Source organism: Tachysurus fulvidraco, chromosome 2 (assembly GCF_022655615.1).
Source record: "Tachysurus fulvidraco isolate hzauxx_2018 chromosome 2, HZAU_PFXX_2.0, whole genome shotgun sequence".
Taxonomy (NCBI): Eukaryota; Metazoa; Chordata; class Actinopteri; order Siluriformes; family Bagridae; genus Tachysurus; species Tachysurus fulvidraco.
In genome coordinates, this window is record NC_062519.1 from 6,879,782 (window position 1) to 6,902,383 (window position 22,602).

Consider the following 22,602-nt stretch of genomic DNA (forward strand, 5'->3'; position numbering starts at 1 on the left):
GTATTTCTGTCATCACATTTTAGCAAGCACACACATATACATATATACAATCTTTGTATTTTACCAGAGAACTGGCTTTTATGATGGAGAAAATGCTGCTCAAGATCCCTGAACAGATGAGCAGTTCTTTTTGCTGCCTCAGATGAAGATGGATGTGGTGCAAGACCACAGGTAGAAGAATTCTCCTTGACTCTGAATGTTTGACAAAAAGCAACGTCATTCACAGAGAAACACAATTTATATATCTGCATGACTCATCCACCACAAGGCATAGAAGATGATCATATTTTATGTTTGCTATGTACAATTCATTTGTAGCTTCGGAATGAGAATCCAGCTTCAACATGACTCAAACATGGTGAAGTCTCACCTGGAAATGAGAACAACCTGCTATCGACTGTCCGAGCAATGGACTGCAGCTTCACCACATCCATCGACTGGCCTATGTGTACAGTACTGGGCATGCTCCCCAAGGTTCCCCTCACAAACTCAGCCACCTCCTGCACTGTGAACATCTGCAGCAACTCATCGAAGATAGCCGGGAAGGAATTAAGCAGTGCTGCCTGGAGCGGAAAAGAGTAAGAGACAAAATTGTGTTTAGTATTGGGTTTTGGTGTTGACATGCTTGAGCACAAAGCTTGTCAAGCACAATGCTTGGTTTACTCAAGAAGTGAAAGAATTGCCAGAGGATTGGAGCTAACATAATCCACTGAGCAAGAAAGAGTAGCAAATTAACCTATTGCATTTATTTGATTAAAAAATATTTTGGAGTCTTTAGATGGCAATCCAGAAATCAGACAATAGGATCTTGTATGTGGCCTAATTTGCAAGTCTTCCAAAAGTTCTAAAACATAAACAACAGCAGAAAATCTAATTGTTGTTTATGTTTTAAGACTTCGGGAAGACTTGCAAACTAAAGCATATGATACATTCTATCGCTGCATTTCGTACTTCTGGAGACTCTGCTTCCAAACCTAGGTTACAGACCACTGAAACGGTCCATTCATGACAGTAAGGTGACAGAGTAAACCAAAGAGCTTGTGAATGAATCAAACAAGGTGTGAAATGATTGAAGGTCCACAAATTACTGTGAGGTTCACACACATCAATGATTAAACCAAATCGATTCTGATAAGGTTCAGGGCAAAGAAGTTGTTAGTGCTGGTCAATCAGTTGGTTTTAAGAATTTGTTGTCTGGTTGGTGAAGGGGTTGAGGTGATGATTCAGGAGATGCTGAATGGTTGGTGGCATCTTGACTGTAGGATAAGTGAGGATTTACAAAAGAGTGCTTCTTTTTATCGGTGAGGTTTTTATACACAAAAAGAGATCCAAAACAGGAACTCAGGAAAATACTGTCAGTTCAAACCATTTCTGACAGGGGTCAAGGACAAGAAGATGTTGGTGTTGGAAAATCATTTGGTTGTTGGGATTTTTTTGTCAGGTTGGTGAGGAGGGTTGAGGGGATGAGTCAGGAGATGCTGAATGGTTGGTGGCATCTGCAGTCAGGATTTAAGAAGTGTTTCTCGCTTAACTGGGCCAAAACATTGAGGCAAGGGTACTTACTGATAGAGGAGCTGGGCGTTGAGCATTACAGCTCAAGAGCTTCAAACAGCTGGCCTGATTTGAGATGGTTTGTCCGAGAGGAAGCTGGGGGCCCTGAATTATTCAACAAGGGGTTAAAGGAGCCAAGGGAGGAATAGGAGGTCACAGTCAAACGGCCAAACAAAGAAAATCAATTGCGTACAGATTACATGTTAAAGAAGGAAAACACTACTTTGTTAATAAAGCCGTATTCTCACAGAAATTAGAATGAATTTTGGTAGGTGGAAATGAAATTATGTGAATACACATGACAGATTATAATTGTTACAGATAACCTGCTGAGAAAGAAATGATAAGCGGTTCAGTGAAATATTATTTCAAATTACGAGACCCAAAAACTCGGAAAAAAAAAGAGATAATGGTAACAATTTCTGTAACATAGCTGGATACCCATTGAAATGATTATCTAATTGTATGCTGAAAGTCAAGAAGCATTAATATTAGGCTTAATTTCTGGTAGAAGGGAGTGATTTAATTTTTTCTCCTCTGCTGTGAGATCAGTGACCTGTGCTACTAAGTCTACTGTTACATATGGTGTTAATTTCTAACTGCAAATCAAGCCAGTGATTACATTAATGCAATCATTGGCTTGATTTGTAGAAATAATGTCCAAACTGCTGTAATAGAAAATTAACACCATATGACCAATCAGAGTTATACCATACAAGGGGTCACAATCCCTCATAGCATTAAATGATGAATACACTATAGTATCTTCTCTTTGATTATCCAAATTAATACGAGAAATATAAGATCCTGTGTGCAAATATTTTTAAAGATTACTGACTAGACACATTTCGTCATTATTTGAGTTGTTTCACTCTCCTGGCATGCCTCACTAGCATCATCTTCTTCTTCTTTCGGCTTTTCCCATTAGGGGTCGCCACAGTGAATCATCTGTTTATACCTAGCTCTATCCTCTACTCTCAATTACCTTCATGTCCTCTTTCAACAAATCCATACATCTCCTCTTAGGCCTTCATCTTGACCTCTTACCTGCAGCTCCATCTCCAACATCATTCTACCAATATAACCATCTCCCTCCTCTGTACATGTCCAAACCATCTCAATCTAGCCTCTCTGTCCTTGTCTCCAAAACAGCCAACCTGAGCTGTCCCTCTGATGTGCTGGTTTCTAATCCTGTTCATCCTTGTCACTCCTAAAGAGAACTTTTCTCATGTCTTTTCATCACTGCTACTGTCTCTAACCAATACAGCAGAGCTGCTCTCACTACTGTCTTGTACACCTTTCCTTTGACACATGCCTCACTAGCATAGTTCAGCAGGAAAAAAAACATATTTACAGTACTACCGCTACCCAATCTACTGTTGTGTCTAAGATTGCATACTACTGTACTGTTCTAGACCATTAATGAATACTAACACTAACCGATTTTAACACTAAACCTCTCATGTCTCCTTTCAACCTATAAACAGCTCTGTTTTGTAAACCAGTTTTCTGGATTTTCAGAATATCACCAGTGTGTTTATCATTGCTGTGAATTCACAAAACTTTTTACAGTTTGACTCAGACAGGGACATTTTGCTCTGACGGGCCATCTAGTGAATATCACTTTAAAATATTTGAACATACACAAGATAGGCAGTTGTGTGTAAAGAGTGTGCTGCTTCAACATGAGCACACATATCATGTCTCAGTATCACACTACCATAGCAAGGATTATTGTCCTTTAACAACACAACACTTCCCATGAAACTTGCAAGCCAGTGGTAGGTTATGTTAACCAACATAATAAAATAATCAAATACGATAGTAGTCCTGTAATTTTCAATGCAGAGGGCCCAAGGCTTGGGGTCATAGTGACTACATTTGCCCAAAGAGTTTGTGAAAGTCTGATTTATTAATTTTGTACAGTCTTCAGTATCAGAGATTTGTAACAGTCATTTCTGACACTGAAAATTTAGGGCTTTGTGAATCTGCATTTTTTTATGTATTGTTACTTTACACAATATTGCTATACCATCAGGACTGAACTTATTTTGTAACTAAAAGTACATGAAAATGATAGTGTCATAATTTGATATGTGTATTAAAGAAAAAAAGTTCAGTCAATCAAGAAAAGTGTGATTTTACCACAATGATCTTGATTATTTTCTGTTTTACTATGATTTTTTTAAATTTTAATATTGATATTAAAATTTGAAATTTGATTTTTTAAAATTTTAATATTTTAAATGGTTTTTAAAATATTATAAATATTAAAATTTTTTCTTGACAGTGATCAACACCATATTTACTATGTTAGTTCTAGTTAGTAATTTCATTACTTTTTTGCTTTAACAAAGAACACAATTTTAGATGGATGGCTACACAACAAGGAGAATATTCTGCAGCTACCACAAACAAAAGAAAACTAAAAAAGTAAAAATCTGCTATTCAGATTCGTCTCAGTACATATGAAAGATTAAAATAGGCTGCCCTGAAATGGGGCTGTCTAAACTGTTTAGTCTTGAGGGCACAATAGGACAGACACATCAATCTGTCAGTAGACTAAACAAACAAGCCACTGAAGAAAACAGTCTTGATTCTGGGTCAACAGCAGCTTCTTTCAGCAGTAACTCCACGATTTGTTCATTTCTAAGTAGAATATTAAGCTTAACCTCCTAAGACCCGAGCTTTGGTTTGGCCTTGCATTTTAAATGCAATGTGATGTCCACATATGTGGACACCAGGTTGTAAGAGGTTAAATACCTGTACATAGTACAGGTATAGTACAGTGATAAAGATGAATGTGTATGAATGCATAACCGATATATTTTCTTGCACAATTGTGTTTAGAAAGCTGTCTACAAGTTCTTCAAAGAATTCTATAAGGGTTCTTTGGATAGTTGAGAGGACTTAGCGTACTAACAACTCCTTAGAACCACCTCTGAACACAGTCCATTGTAGGATCTTACAAGGTTTAAAGCACCGGAGAAACACTATTTGTATGTTATGTAAAATGTTTTGAAAAGTTGATATTGTTAAACATCCAAATTACTGTATAAGGGTATATATTGCTTTGCCTTGTCTTATAATAGATATTTCTTATGTTTCTATGTTTCTGACAATAGAAAATTCCCAGTAATCCCATCCAATTTTTTGTATTCTAAAGACACCAGAAGTTCCAGACACACCAAAACCCTACATCAAAATTTTACCTCAAGATTTTGAGGTAAAATTCTCCAAAAAATTGGGACTGTTTCTCAGTTTTTTTTATAATTGTACACATATTTGGAATGTTTTATATAATGCTTATATAACCTGGGTGAAAATGAGAGTCTCTGAGCTGCGGCTGTCCAAGCTCAGCACAAAGCGGATGGACTGGAAGAGCTCCTGGATGCTGGTGCGAAACTGTTCCTCCTCCATGCCACAGGTGGCCCGAGAGTACAGTATCCGTGACTGAACTATGAACTTGAACAAATACTCCAGTGCCTGGAAGAAGAGGATTTTATAAATCATAATCATCTTAAGACAATCATAGAGAATATTCTTCAGGTTGTACAATACAAGAAGAAATATCCACCACATTATTTATATATATATATATATATATATATATATATATAAAAACTACTAGAGCTTCAGGCAACTGACCACATCCTAGCTACATTATATTTATTGCAATAAAAACAAAAAAACAGGAGGCATCTACACAGGCTGCTCTACATTATATTTTGGAGGGACATTTCTTCTGCAGGGCCTCTAAGGAAAATAGTGGTTGTGACAGGCTTGGTTAAAAGTGTGAGTAATCCATGAAATATTCATACAGTTCCCCTCTGAACTGAATCACAGCTTGACCAGGCCTCATGAATATTACATACAGTTAATCTATTAAGCAGTTCTATGAGTGTCAAGAAGGGTGACAACTGTTTGCCATACTATTTGTTGACTTCTATTTGCATTACAATGCATTGTTATCTGTTGAGCAAGACGTGTTCAACAACCCCACTACCTAATCTGACAGGTTGCAATTACACGATCGTAATTAAAATGACTCAAGTGGTCCTGTGCTGAAAATTACAAATCAGTTGAAAGATTAATAGCTTCAATTTCTGGAGCTAGACTGGATACAAAAGCATACCCTCATTGCTTCTTGAATGTGGTCCTGACGGACAACCTCTGCTGAGCGGTCCATATACCACTTCAGGCAGCGTACAAGCTCTCTGAAAGCATAACACACACATATACAATTTAAAGTGTAACAAAAAAAGTTTAAAAGTTTCCTAACAAAGTAAAGGCTTTGGAAAGGCAGTCTGTGCCTCTAACTTCTTTTTTACATCTAAGGAAATTAATTCCAACAAATCCAGGTCACCTCTTTTTTAGTGTAATAAGTACCAAATAACAAAATATATATTAAAAAATGTAATGTGTATCCTAATGTCAATTCTTAATCATTTGATAAAACTTTAAATCACAAATTAATCAAGCTGCCAAATGCTGATATATATATATAAATAAATAAATAATGATAACTTCAATATGATTACAAATTTACAATTTAAATAAATTGTGTAATTTTAAAACTATATATCGAAAATATTATAGAAACTCAGTGGAGTTTCTTTTACTTAAAAAAGTTTTTTTTTTTGCCTGAAATTGCTTACTTATAGGCCAGGGCTCCAGCAAAATGTTTCTGGATATAAGTGTCCATCACCGGGCGGAAGTGGTAGTATTTGCTGTCCCGGAGCAGATTGATGATGAATACCTGGTTAGAGACAGACAGCCAAAGCAAACACAGCTCAGGAGGTTAGAGACGTAGTGGGGATCAGGCACAGAGCTCTGATTCAGTCTGAAAGGGCCGTCATGCATCATTGCCACTGTGATCACTTCTGACCTCATTTCAAACCAGCGTGAAGTGCCGGCTGTCAGTTTCAAAAGTACATCAAATTTACAACGTGACGAGCATTGCAAACCTTTTGAAGCTCAGTGCAAGTTTATTTCCTTGTAAGAAAAAATGCTGAAGTTGAATCTGATAGTTTAATCTGATATGTCTTATAAGGAGGTACTGTATATAGTCTATTTTGTGAATGTAGTAAACATTAGATGTGGTGTGATCTGGATTATCCAGATGTCGGCCCACACTCAATAAGTCATTCAATAAATCTGGAAAAGCCACCATGTAAAGTGATCATCATATTTCATATTGTGTATTTACACTTGCTAGACACTGCCTACCACTTGTGCTACACATGGTCACCGGGAGCCTGAAGCCTACTGTATATCAGGGAACATGGGACACCAGGCAGGGGACAGGGTACCAACCGACCACAGGGCACAATCATACACACTCATAAACCTATTAACACACTATGGACAGTTTATAGATACCAGAACCTACAATGCATGTCTTTGGACTGGGTGAGGAAACTGGAATACTCAGAGGAAACTTCTGAAACAGGGGGAGAACATGCAAACTCCATGCACATATGGTGGAGGTGGGAATCAAGCTCCAACCGCAGAGGCACAAAACAAATGTGCTGCAAATAATTTGAATATGGCTAATAACTGCTGCTCAAACCTGTATACATTATAACATTTCATTTAACTTTATTTAAATTTACTGTAGGTAATATATATTGTACTATAATACAGCTAATATATTTATGTACTATATACTGTACATATTTACTGGCAATAGCACGCTTCTCAATGTAAAAAAAAAATATTAAAAGGAAATATAAAAAAAAGTACATGATTATAGAATAAGGAGGAAAACTGTGGTTTGTCTAATAAATTGGTAATACTGATTTAATTGAGATTATTACAAGGTATTAATTCTATTAATATCTATTCAATATTGTCCAATATAAACATTGTTTCAAAGAAGCTTTACAGAAATATATAAAAATTTTAAATAAAAAATACAAATTGTAAAGTTAAATTTGTATTTATCCCTAATGAGGCATAGTCGCAAGGAAAAACTAATTAAAAAATATAATAATATTAATTTGTTTAGACATCATTTGCACTCAGAGAGCAAGACCGATGTTATGAGCTAAGGTCCCAATCTTTAAGCAATAGTACTAAAAGATAAACAGCTGAAAGATTCCAGAGTAAAAAGATAAAACATGTTTGAAAACATCCATAATAATACAGGTAAAATAATCAGAACCAATTCCTATAAGATGGCCGGCAGAAAGACTTCCTCTTTATAAAGATATGACAGATGTGATTAGGGAGGTAATAGCCAAAACTCTTTGACTCTTTGTGCTGAGGCCTGAAAAGCTAAAGACTCCCTACGGGATGGCAATGCAGGCAGCTGTGATCTAATAACGGCTGGCTTCCTGCCAGCTGAGACCTACTATTCATCACACACACTACAGCAGCAGCATGGGTATTAGAGAAAGAGATCAGTGATACAAGATCCGGGAATCAACACAAACACACGCTGACTACAGATTTGAACCTCAGTCTGTGCTCAAGCTGTTTGATCATACACATTCTTAAAGAGGCATTGTGTGTAAATAAATGCTCCCTACCAGAGACTGAAACACCAGAGGACCGTATTTGTCTGTGTTGTCATCTAAAATGGAGAACAGTGTGTCCAGGATGTCCTGAAGAAACTGAAGAAATTGCAGCATGTTAATATTTCACATCGTTAACCATTATATTTACCCAGTTATTAATAGTTTCAAACTTGCATTAAGCACTTACTTTGACTATTTCCTCTCCGCTAACATGCTTCAGTCGACCCAGAATGTCCATCACACGATCAGGTTGAGCTTTCCACTTTAGCAGAGCCAGCAAGTCCACTTAGTACAGAAGAGAAGACAAATGTTTTACAATGTGATAAATACAATAAATTCAGCTATTAATCAATGAGTAGCAATGTGCGTGTTCTTATGAAGTGTTTGAAAGCTACCATTCTGTGTGAGTTTGGTAGAGGAGAGCTGAGTGGATATCCACAGCGTTTCCTTGGTGCTACGCTGGAAGATGAGGCTGGAAGGAATGTTGGGGCAGCCATTAAAGTCATCCTTACAGCAAGGTAGGCCCAAATACAGAGCATGGTTGCTGAAGGTTGTGTTCTCATCACACTGAAAAACACATTGAGAGCAAAGATTTACATCCATTGTTCTTCAATGGAAAAACAACAACAATAATAACAACAAAACAGAAAATGTACCATAGAATTTGTAAGTCAAAATAAACGGATTAGAAAAAAGATGTCAATAGAAATGGGCAGGGTAAGAAAATATTACAACTGAGAAGATTCAGAAAATTACAACATCAGCTTCCTTTCCTGTCAATGACAAGAGTCTGGGGCTACAGTGTATACAAAAAAGTGGACAGTCAAAGATTCAAAACATCTTGAAGTCTTGTTAGTCATGATAGGGTCAAAATGTGTTATCCATGGACCCAGCCTGCCTTGTGGCAACAGGGTCCCTTATTACAAACCAAACTTTATTTTAATTAGTGTTGACCATGAGTGTCACTTTATGGCCACGATTTTCCCACCTTATAATAGCTCTTCCAGCAATATGATGCGACAAAGCAATTGTTGTGTCAAACTTGAACATAGTGATTTTTCTTGTACCTCACCAGTATTAGTATAATGTTCCTAATAGCGTTGCCAATAAGCGTATATATGATTTCCAAATCAACATATTGGTAAAGATTCCATTATATCCTGTGGGCAAGGCGATTTCTGCTATTTCTTCAGTATAAAGACACTCCAGGAAGCACTTTATTCTATTTTCTCACACCGAAATCTAAAAATGACCGTGTTTAAAGTGCAAAACACTATAAGTCACATATTAAAAAGACGAGTCATAGAAATGGCATTTTTTTGGGTGGGTGGTGGAGTTAAGTACATCAACTAGTACATAGCACTAATAGTTAGCCTACTAATGATCAAGTGGTTTACACAGAAATCCCATCCCATACATTTGTATTGATTTCATCAGCTCCATATTAATTGTATTATGGAGTTAGCAAATGTGAGGTTCTTTGGTATCCCTAAATTTTGAACAGATAAGTTTTTTTTGGCAGTTTCCTCTTTCTGCAATCTTTCTGTTTTTGTTTTTCGTATACTGTAACAACTCTGAAATGCTGCCAATTTGTTAGTTCCTGTTGGAACTGAGTAAATATTCAAGCCATGCAATTTATTTTAAAGACATGACACACTCCAGGCTGGTTGAAATAGATCACCTCCTTCCAGCTCAATCAGTGCAGCTGATTCAGACTCAAACAGTAGACAGAGTCAGTGTTAGAAATTAATATGGAGTTATGAACACACAACTTAGGCATTAGGTATGCACTATTGTTAAGAAATTAATATTATAAAAGCAGCAGAGACAGAGTTTTTTTCCAATGTTCACCCAAAGAGCTTAGCCCCTAGCTTTTTTATTTTAGCATATGTCTTCAGTATATCATCTTATTCCAGTGTTGGCTATAGTGTTGAAATAAGCCATCTTATAAGTATTTAGGTTATTTTATGAATCACGTGAATTATCTAATCAGACTGGAAAAGCTTCTATTACCTTAACCAATTTAATTCTTTTTAGATTCTTTGTCCTGAGATTTCATTGGTTTCCAGTTTAATGAGCTTTTCATTGATTTCTCTGTATTGCCAAATTCCTTTTAATATCACTGATGTACAGGAATAAATTCTGAGCTATTTAGATATTCAGCTGTTAAAAAGGTCTCAATTAATTAAACCAGACAAACTGTGCAGCACAATGTCTATCAGAGCACTTTTCTGAAAGACAAATATGAAGATAATCAAATTTAATTAGCAGGAGAAAATGCTCTGACCTTGTAGACGTAGAGTTCGTGACACTCGTCGGATAGCGTCGTGCCATCTTCTCTCATTAAAGGTGTGAAAGCAAAACCAAAGAGCTTCTTCTCGCCTTTGTCTTTTGCTGCAGAAATAGGAACACAGTTTTATTCTTTTGTTTAATATTGTCAAAACAACTTACTTTATTGTACTGAATCTTAACTCATACTGTCATCCTCAATGTCCAGTATTCTATGTATTTCCCCCAGAATGGTTCATAATTGTTCAGTCACTAACATGGAAACTTAAAAGCCATAAAACCTATCCTTTATTTTTATATATGGAGCATTTTGCTTGCACTAATCTCAGTACAGAACTGTGTTTTTATATGGTAGTATACTGCACTGTTCTGTCTGTCTGGCCACAACTGTTGTCTTTATTTAGTATTGTGTAGTGTATTTAGTTCTGTGTTGTGTTATGTAGTTCTACGTTTTATGTATCAATATTGTCCTGGATGGATTTTATTTCATTTCACTGTGTACTGCACCAGCTATATATGGTTGAAATGAAAATAAATGCTTCTTGACTTGACTCGACTAATCACTGAACTCCCTGTAGAATATGTTGAATAGAAAAATCATTGAATATCATACTCGAGCAGTGCCTGAACTCGAAGCGCAGATGTGAGCCTCTGAAGCGGTCGATGGGGATGGGAAGCTTGATCACTTCACTCCAGCGAGGGCTGTTGTTGTGGTAGAGGACGAGCGAACGGTGTTCGCTGATATTCGGTTCTCCTGAGCCCAGACTAATACAGTCCTAAAGTATAAAAACGGTACAGATTAGGATAGATTTCTGAACTCAAACAACTTAGCATACACTTTTAGACAAGGGCTTCATTGCGGAAACAATAAATACAATTAATGTCATGGCTTAAAATTTAAAATGATTTAAATTTGATTTCCAAATTATACCTTAAGAATCTCCCCGTCTGCATACAACACATACACTGTGACCTCGATGTTCTTCTGTACGCTCTTCCCTCCTCTTTCAAAGTCACCTCTTTCCAAGGTGAGATACAAATCATTACGGATGTCACCTAAAACATCAACAGAAATGAGTGATTGTGTGAGCATATAATCAGTGAGATTTGATATAAACAATTATGCAAGCTGAAGGATTTCATATGTGAAGCTCATGCTTCAGTTTACTATTCCATCACTTCCAGAATTGAACAGCAAACATTCATAAGAACTTAACATTCATCTTTTTTAGAACATGGCATGTTATAGAGAGACTAATAGAGATTAATAGATTCTGGCAGTCCATTGATCTAAACTCAAAGACAAGCTGTAGTATGGAGGCAAAATATTTCTGGTTAGAAAGTGACTGGTGTAATCACAGATTATTTTATTATTCTGTTATTCTATTACATAAGAGTGTACATTTTGAAAATGTTATTTATTTATAATAATTAGATAATATAATTCTATAATTATAGTATATAATAATAAATATAAGAGAAATTATATTTTATTTATTTTAGAAATCCAAAAAAAAAATAAATATGCTTAAAAATCTGGATGACTTCATTAATGAAAGAGACACATCAAAGATTACATTATGCAATTTTAGTGCAATTCATGCAATTTTGTCACACTTTACAAGATCCCAATAAAATCTTAAGATCCGAAATTCTGTAAAAGACTACAATAATACGTGTTCACCATGTCAGAATATATGATAAAGATTCTTTATGACAGACATGATATTATGATTGATAAAGAACGCTATTTTGCTCTGCTTACATTATTAATCAGACTACCAACTGACTATTTTATGATGTTTGTCTATGACTGCAAGTTGGGCTATAAAATATACTATAAAATATATGAAAAATATGAATTTATGCAAAAAAAAACATATGTAAACAAAGTTTCAAAGATTCACCTTACATAATCACATAGTATGTTAAGTCTGGTCGCACACATTTTTATTCTTGACAGAAATCCAGGCTTTTGTTCCCTTTTCATAGACCTCACCCACACAATTCCACCATATATTTCATTAGCATAAGACAAAATGTCAGGACTAACCATTATGTAATATTATTGATGTCAGTCTACTATAGAGAATACAACTGCCTTCAACAACTCAATTATTCCCACAGTGCTGAACACTCCTCCTCCGCTTCTCTCCTTCGCAGTGTGTGGGAGCTCTGTGCTAACCTCATGCTAATATCTTCCAAAAAAGTTGACCCTGCATCCCACGGTCTCTACAGCGGCGTGTTCTCCTAGCTGTCAGAATGAACGGATCAATTTGCATTTCGTTTTGTGTTTGTCCAGCACTGTCTTACTAAGTGAACTCAGAATTAGATTTAACCTTAAATGCAGAAAACAACAACAAAAAAAGAAAACAACAACAACAACAACAAAAAATAATAATAACAACACTGCTGACAGTTCCTAAACCTCTGCTATGTTGCATGACTTGATTAATTTGTACCTGGCTTGTTTAAAGCTTGAAGCTTCTGAATATAAAAACAAAATTAAAATAAAAACTAAATTATGTTGTAAATTATTAAAAAAAAATGTTAATAATTTTTTTAATGTTGTTCACCACTGATCTCAAGTAGATGCCCTAAAATAAAATAAAATAAAAATGAAATTAAATACAATACAGTAAAATAAAAACAAACAAACAAAGAAACAAATAAATAAACAATACACCTCCTATTTATGTTTGCATTCCCATCTTTTTTTTGGAAAAGATTAGATGTTCATTCTAAATAAAGTATTTATATTTAGTTATAATAAGATTAATTCAGGAGACAAGAATTTTTTCAAAAGATTTTTCAAAAAATTGTAACGTTCCACCTGTTTTGTCTGCAGCCAACACGTCAGTCACAATTGTGCTACTGAGTCCAACAACCAGAACACTTGCCGTTTGAAATTGCTGTGCAAATCTGCAATCACGGTGTGTTTCTACCAAACAAATTCCTCATTCCATGTCTGCAGGTGCCTGGACCTGAGAAATGGCTGCTTCTCATCTTATAAACAATAATTCTGATAAGCATAAAAGAAAACAGCACTGTAGTGTGGGTCCACATGGGAAACAGGTCTATACTGAAAGCTCAGGAAAAACTAAAAAAAAATAGAAGTAAGGGAAATTTTTAAGTGGTGACTGTGAAAAATCTTCCATCCTTTTGTCTAAGCCAGTGACAGAATGGGTCATGATTAAAAAGGTTATCTGGAAGCACAGACTGGCTTTGTGTGTACAGTATGTTTGTGTGTGTGTGTGTGTGTGTGTGGGTTCATGCTCTGTTTCAAGTGCTTTTGTACTCTATTAGACTCTCTCCTTCACTGGTTTGATGCTATTCCAGTTTATCAAATCCATGCAAAGCTTTGTGCTCAGATAGCTCAGCCAGTATTTCAGTGTCTCCAATTCCCATGCATCACAATGAAACCTGATGATAGAAAATAACTCAATGTAGAATCTAGTGCAATATAGTTCTTCAGATATTTGCCTCCTATCACTTCTCTGGCATGCTTACACTCTTATTGATACCCTGCAATCTAACTATGATGTAGCAAAGCAATGTAAGGTTGTAAGGATTTACATCATTGAAGCCATCTCAATCTTTATATTTCGATTTCATTGTCAATTCACTGCATTTCTAGATCATTAATTAGTTAATTCATTAATTATATTCACTTCCACAGTTCACATCCAACTTACACAGGGGCTTAAATGGAGGACTCTTTACAGTAAAGAATTGAAAAATGTGTAGTTGTTGATAAGGTTAGTGGTAACAGCGGCTAAATAAAGTTATAAATTGATCAAATGTATGATAATACAAAATAATCAAATAACCCTAACCCTAAAACTTCAGGAGTTCTTTTCCCATTCCTCTAATGACACGTCTATCCCTGTTTTTGTTTGTCGTGTAACAACTGAAATGCTGCCAATTTGTTAGTTCCTGTTGGAACTGAGTAAATATTCAAGCCATGCAATTTATTTTAAAGACATGACACACTCCAGGCTGGTTGAAATAGATCACCTCCTTCCAGCTCACTCAGTTCAGCTGATTCAGACTCAAACAGTAGACAGAGTCAATGTTAGAAATTAATATGGAGTTATGAACACACAACTTAGGCTTTAGGTATGCACTATTGTTAATAAATTAATATTATGAAAGCAGCAGAAACAAACTCATTCTTGTGTGTCACACTTACAATCATTTATCTTCATTTCTTATAGGGCACCAAGAGTGTGGAATTGGCAGTGTGAAAGGAGAAAAACACACAAATATGTTTTAAGATAATAGATTAATAAATCAATAAGTGTTAAATGGCAACAAACATTTTAAGTGTTGTGGTGTTTCGTGAGGCTTAAAAGTTTCATTTCAGTAATATAGAACACTAGATTGTATTGTCTGACATCATACTATAAACCATTAAATAAGCTAGCAAGCAAATTTTCTCTGGAAAATAAGCTAGTTACAGTAGATTAAATTGGTTTGGAGAACCTGTCATACATATATTATGAATACAAATTGCTAGAATTTAAAATGAGCTAGCTAGCAAATTTTCTCTTCAAACAATAGCTAGCTATGTTGCATTAGCTTGGGACTTTCAGCCCTTAAATACATTAATAATCCAGATCGATAGACTGTGGACTAAGCTAGCTAGCTAGCACATTTCTTCTGCAAACAATAGTCAGCATGTTAGATTACAGGACTCATTTATATTATAAACACAAATGTCTTTCCTGGTGACACAATTAGAATGTTGATCCCTCCAGATAAAACAGATTAAATTCCATTGTGTATTTGGCTAGAAATATTTTCAGCAATAGATACAGATCATAAAATCCTATTAACTCCAATAGAGTGTCTTCTGTAAATGATGTAGATGTCTAGATGTAAGCTTTGCTGCATAAATACATTTTCTCTTTGTGCAAATCAATAGAAAGTTCTTCAGAAAGAACAGAGTCATTGCTTGCAACCATATGGCACACTATATTGCTAAAATTATGTGAACACCTGATCAATTACACCTATACATGCTTGTTGAACAATGCATCATAGATTTAGTCCAACTTTGGTGTTCACTCTTCTGGGAAGGTTTTTTCAGATTTTGGAGTGTGGCTGTGAAGATGTGTGCTCATCGAGGAAGAAGAACTTTTAATGATATCAGGCACTGATGTTGGACGAAGAGGCTTGGCACAGGTTGTCCAAGGAGTGCCACAGGTTATCCAAAATGTGTTCAGTGGGGTTGAGGTCAGAGCCCTGTGTAGGCCACTTGAATTCTTCTACTCAAAACCTTGCAAACCATGTCTTGACAGAACTGCTTTATACACAGGGAAAACATCATGCTAGAAAATGTTTGGGTCTCTCAAGGAGATTTCTTAATTTTAAACAATTGCTTTCTTCAAAGCTTGTGGTGAAAGTGTTGTGGAAGGCTAACATATGGAAGTGAGTTCACTTCTGGCCATCTCACAGAACACAAATCTCACAATTACCATAATACATACAGTACAGTTCTTCCAGGCCTTCTATTCCAATTCATTTCAAGTACCCTATTAAAAATGTGCACATAAATACCACACGGTTCCAAGGACTCTTCAGGCCTTACTGACTTATTGACATTTCAAAATGCTGCATTTAAACACCGCCTTGGCTATGATTATAAATGCCGTCTTTCAGATGCTAAAGTGAGGAATTTAAAGCCAGTTCCTTAGCTGGCTCAAACTGAGAATTTTGTGAAGATGGGCATGCATAATTGAGGGTGCTGATAGGAATATAAATTGAAAAAAAAAAAAAAAACACCTATTCCATCAATCCACTTCCATTTGAAGGGAACAGAGCCCACATTTGGGAAAAGAGTGCCTCAATCCAATCAGCACTAGTGGTTTCCTGTCAGGACTTTTTTTTTTCTCCAATCTGGCGATTTGTGGCAGGAAGTAGGATGTGTGTGTGCTCCAAATGGTGTGAGTCAGAGATCCTGATGTAAACATACTGGTATAAATAAGTCAGACTTAATAATAGCATAGGTGCCTTCCCCCTGGGCTTGCTGCTGAGTCACAGGGATTGCACTTCTTAATGTGGTCCATCTCCATTTAAACACTGGGCCTAGAATAGATAGAGCATCTCAGAATAATCATCTTCTCTTCATTTTTTCCCCTTAAATACAGTTTACCTTTTTTCTATTATATGCTGTGGCTTGATAGTAATGAAACTGATAAGCTTGTATTATTTGTGCTCGGTTTCATTTGCGTATTTTTAATTTGCATAATCTGACAACAGCTGTAACAGCTGAAAATGGACTCATTTTAATTGCATTTGTTCAAAATAAACTCAGAGGTAGTCAGCAATTTTTAATCCAGAAGTCTTATAAACATGTTCAGAGATGTTCTCCTGTGGTAGTAAAATGACTATTCAAAGGAAAAAACAGTTGCCCCAGGATGTATAAATATAAAATATCAAATGATTGATGGTGAGCCACAATCATGTCAGGAACACACCTTTATTTGGCTGCCAGGCAAATCCTGCACTAGCGTTCAGAGGCATGGCATTTGATGGAACATAGTGCGGAAGGTTGTTTAAATTTTAAGTTTCAAAACACAATCTTCAGCTAAATTACACCAAACTTGATGACACGAGTGACACCAAGCTACTATATTTATCATTCATTATTTACTACCATTTTATCATGAAGTAATCATGAGTAACAATGCATTGGGAACTACAATAAGCTCAGCTAAAACCCCATGATTGCAGAGTGAAAGAACATTGTCTCGTATGCATTGTGTTCTTTAATTAGGCACCATTTTCATGAAATTTGCTGTAATTTACATATTGTGTTGAAGAGACAGCCAACTGGATGAGAGCCAATTGCACTCATATGCACTTGCAACTATGTTGTTTAGCAGTGAAAAAAGTTTTTTTGCTATTTTGTCTGGACAAGAATGCCACACTCTTTATTGTGTGTGATTTTTTTTCCTAATTTAGTTTTGGATCATTTCCAGCCACCAGTTAGTTCTATCCTATCAAACAACAGATACCAGTCCAGGGAGAATGAAGGTTATCATGTGCTTACTCCAAGACGAACGAGCCAAGCACCTCTTTTCAAACTTCTGCTCATGTTGTGTTGTCATGAGAGTGTGTATGCCATCACTACCTCCAACAAAGCATAGGCAATTGTGATCTCTTGGACTCCCAGTCAACGTTGACTATGGAATCATTGAGATTTGATCCCCGGATGATAGGGTGAATGCCTTTCAGAATATATGAAATAGGTTTATATGTTTAATTTTATGCCTTTGAAAAGGGCATAGACCTCTTAGGCTTCAAATCTCATTGCACCCAATTCAACCAGACATGGCAATCTCACCTGGCATGATGACATCGGGAAAGCCGAGTTTGCGTGTAATGGCGACACCGCGGTTGAAGATCATAGGATTCTCCCTGCGGATCTTTTCCGTTTCTCCCCTGAGTAGCTGCAGGGAGATGATTAGGCCTGTTTGTGTGCAGAGAAGGAGAGAAATGAAGCAAAGAGGTTAACCATACTTTCTGTGGTGCTGTGGAAAGTCTGAAATCTTAGATCAAAAGAGTGAACTGAGATATGATGCTTGAGCATGAGAAGAAACAAGAACAGTAATCATACATAAAAGCATGGCACTTCAGACGCTTTAAAACATTTCAGTTGCTCAAGAGAGTCTTCTAAAATCTCAGAGCTATTTCTTTGTTGTAAAGTAGCCTGAGGGAAAAAAAGGAAGCAGGATGAAGCTACAGGTCTCTGGTCCCGCTTTATATTTGGGGTTTCTATCTTTACATACTGTATCTTGGCAAGATGATATAAAGCAGAGGTTAAATTATGCCATATCTGTATTTTTTTGTTATGTCTACTACCAGGTTTGTTATGTCTAATATAGCACCAGGTGATGTTGCACTCACAGAAATAAAAGCAAAAACAAGTAAACTCTGATTTTGCGGAGGCTGCAATTTTTAAAACTTACTGCAGATGTTCTGCAGATTTATTTTGGCTGAACATGCAAACTTTTTGTTGCAAGTGTCAAACCTAAGCACAGCTATCACACACTATAAAACATGTTGGATTTCTAAATTCACATTCGTACATCCGTTCCATGTGGTTGAACTGAGCAACATTAACAAAATACATTTTCATATATGTAACATGATTCTAGCATGTATTTTCAAAGCTCTGAATAAAATAAAACATCAATCTCACATCTTAGCTGAGAATATTACATATGACGCTGGTGATTTGCAGCTAATACATACAGTATAACTGCTATTCTACCAGGTTTTATGCGCCTAATAGAAATAGTTCCCATCAGGAACAACATTCTAATTCATCAAGCATGGGCTACATCATTCAATCATTTAATTAAGTTTAGTATAAGCAAAATTTCACCAATTCAGGGAATTTTCTCAAACAAAAAAGCACAAGTTACATAGCAAATAAAAAAATAAATCAAGCATTTTTGGCCATCACAAATTTCACCACAAAATCCTTCAGGTTGTGTATAGATCTTTCGCACTGTCACTGTAAATTTATACAGTAGGATTTTGTGTTTTTTTGGGAAATTTTGCTGCTGGGTCACAGAATCCATATTCCAGATAACTACATGCTAGCGTGCCAACTCTTGAGTGCTAAATATTCAGGGTGTTAGATTAAAACACAATGTATCTGTCAGACACTGCAAATGTGAAAATGAGACTGGAGCTAAAGGGAGCTGAAGAGGGCATGATTCATTTATACACCCCAGCTTTAGTCCAGCTTCCAAGTGAGAGTTGCTTTCAATCTTTAAAATCACCAAATGTTCAGGGTAATCAAACTGCACAGCTTTAAAACTTTTATGCTTTTTGCAGAGTTTCCAGACAGCTATGAGCTAGTGGTTGTTCGAGAACACATTGTGCTGAGACATGGGTTTGGTTTCGCTCCACAGGGCCTTAGCACCAACTATACGAGAGCACTGAATAATTAGAACGATGCGCTTTTAGGAAACAAGCAAGTCCCAACTGAACGTATTGGCAATTTTGCCCTTATTTGTATTCATGGGGTTTAGCTTGTTTAATGAAAGGCCATTTTTCTAAAGTGCAGAAAAAACTGATCTTTGTCGCACATTTACTTATTTTTAAGCAAGACTGTATACAAATACAGTACATGACAAAATGGACATCTGAAGGATCCTATCAAACATTTAATGAAGAGTAAATGCTTGCTTAAACTGATTTCGGCAATATATTATATCAAAGCAAGTGTGTATTTATTCACAGAAATGTCAAGCCACTTGTCTGTCAGACTGGAACTCCTTCTCCTTATTGTAAAATAAATGCTTGCCTGTGGATGTAATGGAGACTGCAAATATAATAAAATACATAACAAAATGCATATTACACAATACCTTTAACAGAACATATAATAAATAGGATATTGGTTATAAAATAGTTCTGGTAATGCAATATGTTAATCAAGTCTACACGTATAAACCTACAGATTTGTCTTTTTCTTTTTTGTAGCTCACTGGTTAATTTGCAGTAGTGGTTTCACTCAGCAGTAAGCAGGAGATGGATTCTTCCAAATCTTAAAGGTCTGGTGTAGGACTACAGTGCTGATGGTCAGTGAGTTGTGAACCAGAATAATACATTGTGCCAAATACAGACACAATATTCTGGTGTCTGACATTAACACACAAACAAAAACACGACAAATTATTTTCTTCAGTCTTACCTTTTACAGCATATATATATATATATGCTGAAGTTGATTCATTCCACCCAAGCATAAGCCACACCTGAGTCTACTGAATGCTAAGACCAGCTGTTTAAACTGGTGAAATCAGGTGATGCTTCCGCTTGATTGGAATGACAACCCAAAGCACACAGACAAGATTGTACACCCGTGGTCTAGCCATTTGAAAAACTTGACTTAATCAATTTGTCTTTCCGTTCCAGTATTTCAGTGACTACAACTCATGCTGAACATTCGATTTTGGCAAAACACCAGAATACATATGTTATTTTAATTTTTAAATCATTTCAAAGCAACTAATACTTTTACTAGTTTAAATAGAATTTCTGGTTTTCAGATAGAATTCTGCATGAAAAACGTGCACATTGCATATGAAATAAGTAATCTTTTTTAGTTTAAGCATTTCAATGTTTAAGTACAAATTAAATAGGATTTTTCTGTCACTACCAGTTTTTTAAATGCCAAAAAAGCTGTATTCAACTTCATAAAATTTAAATTGATTAATCATATGCTTATGGAGTAGCTTACATTGCTCCGGGGCCCAACAGTGGCAGCTTGTTGCACCTGGGATTTAAACTCATGACCTTCAGATCAGTAGTCCAGCTCCTTAACCACTTACAATGGCTCATTCTCGAATGGCATATCAGTGGGATTAATGCCTGCTCATTTAAACAAAGGAACTTAAGCTATTAAGGCATTGTCTCTTAGTTACTTGCATTTAAAGCTTTAACACCTCTATTGTTGACTATTTCTTGACAGGTATGAGTTTCCATGTGCTATTTTTTACAGTCTTAGTGAACTGAACATTAATTGTGGTTTGAAGTGTGATCTTTATCCTTTTTCCATGTGATTTTGAGATTTGTATTAAATAAAAAAGGCACACTGTGAAAAATCTTGTTGTTAGTGAAAACAAAAAAAGAAGCACATTTAATTGTGTCACAAGGATTTAAAATTTTATAATTCTAATTTTTTAGACCGGCTACATTTAAAACAGATCATAGTGTAGAAAATGGTATGCCAAAATACATCTTTTTGGACCTAGTGACTATCACAAGCAGTAGCTAAATGTTATGGTTGCTAAATGCTTTGCTAGCTAGTTAGTTCCAATAACTTTGAATGTTGATATGTGTTATGAACTCACTGTGAGTGTCACTGCACCTTGGAAAGCTTTGTTAAATTCTTTTTCTTTGTTCAAACCAAATATCCCTACATTGCAGTGCTACATTTCTGTAAAGTGACAGCAGCTCAGGTATATATTTAAGAAGATTCTTAAATATTTTTTCACCTTTGAGTCTGAACATTTTTCTCCCTTGACTCACTACCTGAGGGGGAGAAACACTGAGTTATGAAAGCATCATTTTCAGATTTGAACCTCTTTCTACCATGTCTTCGAGATTTTGTAGTTGAGGATGATGACATACTTGAGAATTCTGGTCAATGCCATTCTCCAGATCCACAAAACTTTAAAGGCTTATTTGTAAAAAAAAAAAATTATCATTCAGTATCGTGTCTCATTTTGTTAAGTATAAAAAAAAAATCTGGAGTGTAATTAATTTTTTAATGAACAAAGTAATTAATGGTAGTGTAATGCAGGCTGACATGAAATTCCACTGACTGGTACAACTCTTAAGTTGATTATTTTCCTCTAAGAGCATGTCCCAAAGTGTTTTAATGATCTTATAATATACCAATTTGTACAGCACACTCAAATGCTCAAATCCGATTGGTGAGATTGTGTGCGAGCTATTTTTATTCAATAACACAAATAAAATTGTGAATATTAATACACTCGCACTAATACATTATTGTTTCTGTAATAACAGGACATTTACAAGGACTTCTACAGTTGATACTCAGGATAATTTAACACTAATAATAAATTGATTAAAAAACATATTGCAAAAAAATAAACCATTTAATTGGATGCTTTTAGGGACATTTATTTATGACATTTATGAAAGAGATTCTTTATTGTTCAAATATTCAGTCAATTTTTTCCAGCTCAGGAAAGTCAGGATGAAACGACAGGGGAATTTTCACTTTTTCTCCTTTTTCTGTAAAATGACAGGCTGCATTTGAGTTTTGAGAGAAAGAGAGAGAAAGATAGTGAAAGGGAGACAGAGAGAGGGAGGGAGAGGCTGCAGCGGGAATAACTGTATCATGGTTATATTAAAAGTAAGAACTATAACTATCTCAACTTGCGCATCATGCAGCATCACAATGGATCTATAATTATAATTATTATATAATTACTGTTATATGGACATTTACAGGTGTTCCTACAAAGGTTATTTAAAGAAATTATATGATTACTGTTAAATATTGAGCTAGGGCATGAAATTATTTCCAGTAATTATATAATTTCTTAAATTATATAATTCAGGGAACACCTAAAAAAAATTAGTCAACAATTGTTATCACTAATGATAAAAAATATATAGAGGTTTCTTAATATTTTTTTCTTAATATTTTATTATTGATACAGAAGTATAAACCTTGTAGCTC

General features: G+C 35.5%; 1 protein-coding gene across 7 annotated transcripts in view; it reads right to left on the reverse strand.

The window, feature by feature from the left end:
* Window positions 1-22,602, reverse strand: part of dock3 (dedicator of cytokinesis 3) — a 204,521-nt gene that overhangs the window by 34,495 nt on the left and 147,424 nt on the right. For all 7 annotated transcript variants that reach the window (XM_047810266.1, XM_047810265.1, XM_047810263.1 and 4 more), the window contains 12 exons: window positions 17,713-17,838; window positions 11,293-11,417; window positions 10,975-11,137; window positions 10,360-10,466; window positions 8,468-8,639; window positions 8,260-8,357; window positions 8,085-8,168; window positions 6,210-6,310; window positions 5,687-5,768; window positions 4,867-5,037; window positions 371-563; window positions 65-192 (listed from right to left, as the gene is read on the reverse strand). In XM_047810266.1, coding sequence (XP_047666222.1) covers window positions 65-192; window positions 371-563; window positions 4,867-5,037; window positions 5,687-5,768; window positions 6,210-6,310; window positions 8,085-8,168; window positions 8,260-8,357; window positions 8,468-8,639; window positions 10,360-10,466; window positions 10,975-11,137; window positions 11,293-11,417; window positions 17,713-17,838 — 1,550 coding nt within the window. The remainder of the gene's footprint in view (window positions 1-64; window positions 193-370; window positions 564-4,866; window positions 5,038-5,686; window positions 5,769-6,209; window positions 6,311-8,084; window positions 8,169-8,259; window positions 8,358-8,467; window positions 8,640-10,359; window positions 10,467-10,974; window positions 11,138-11,292; window positions 11,418-17,712; window positions 17,839-22,602) is intronic.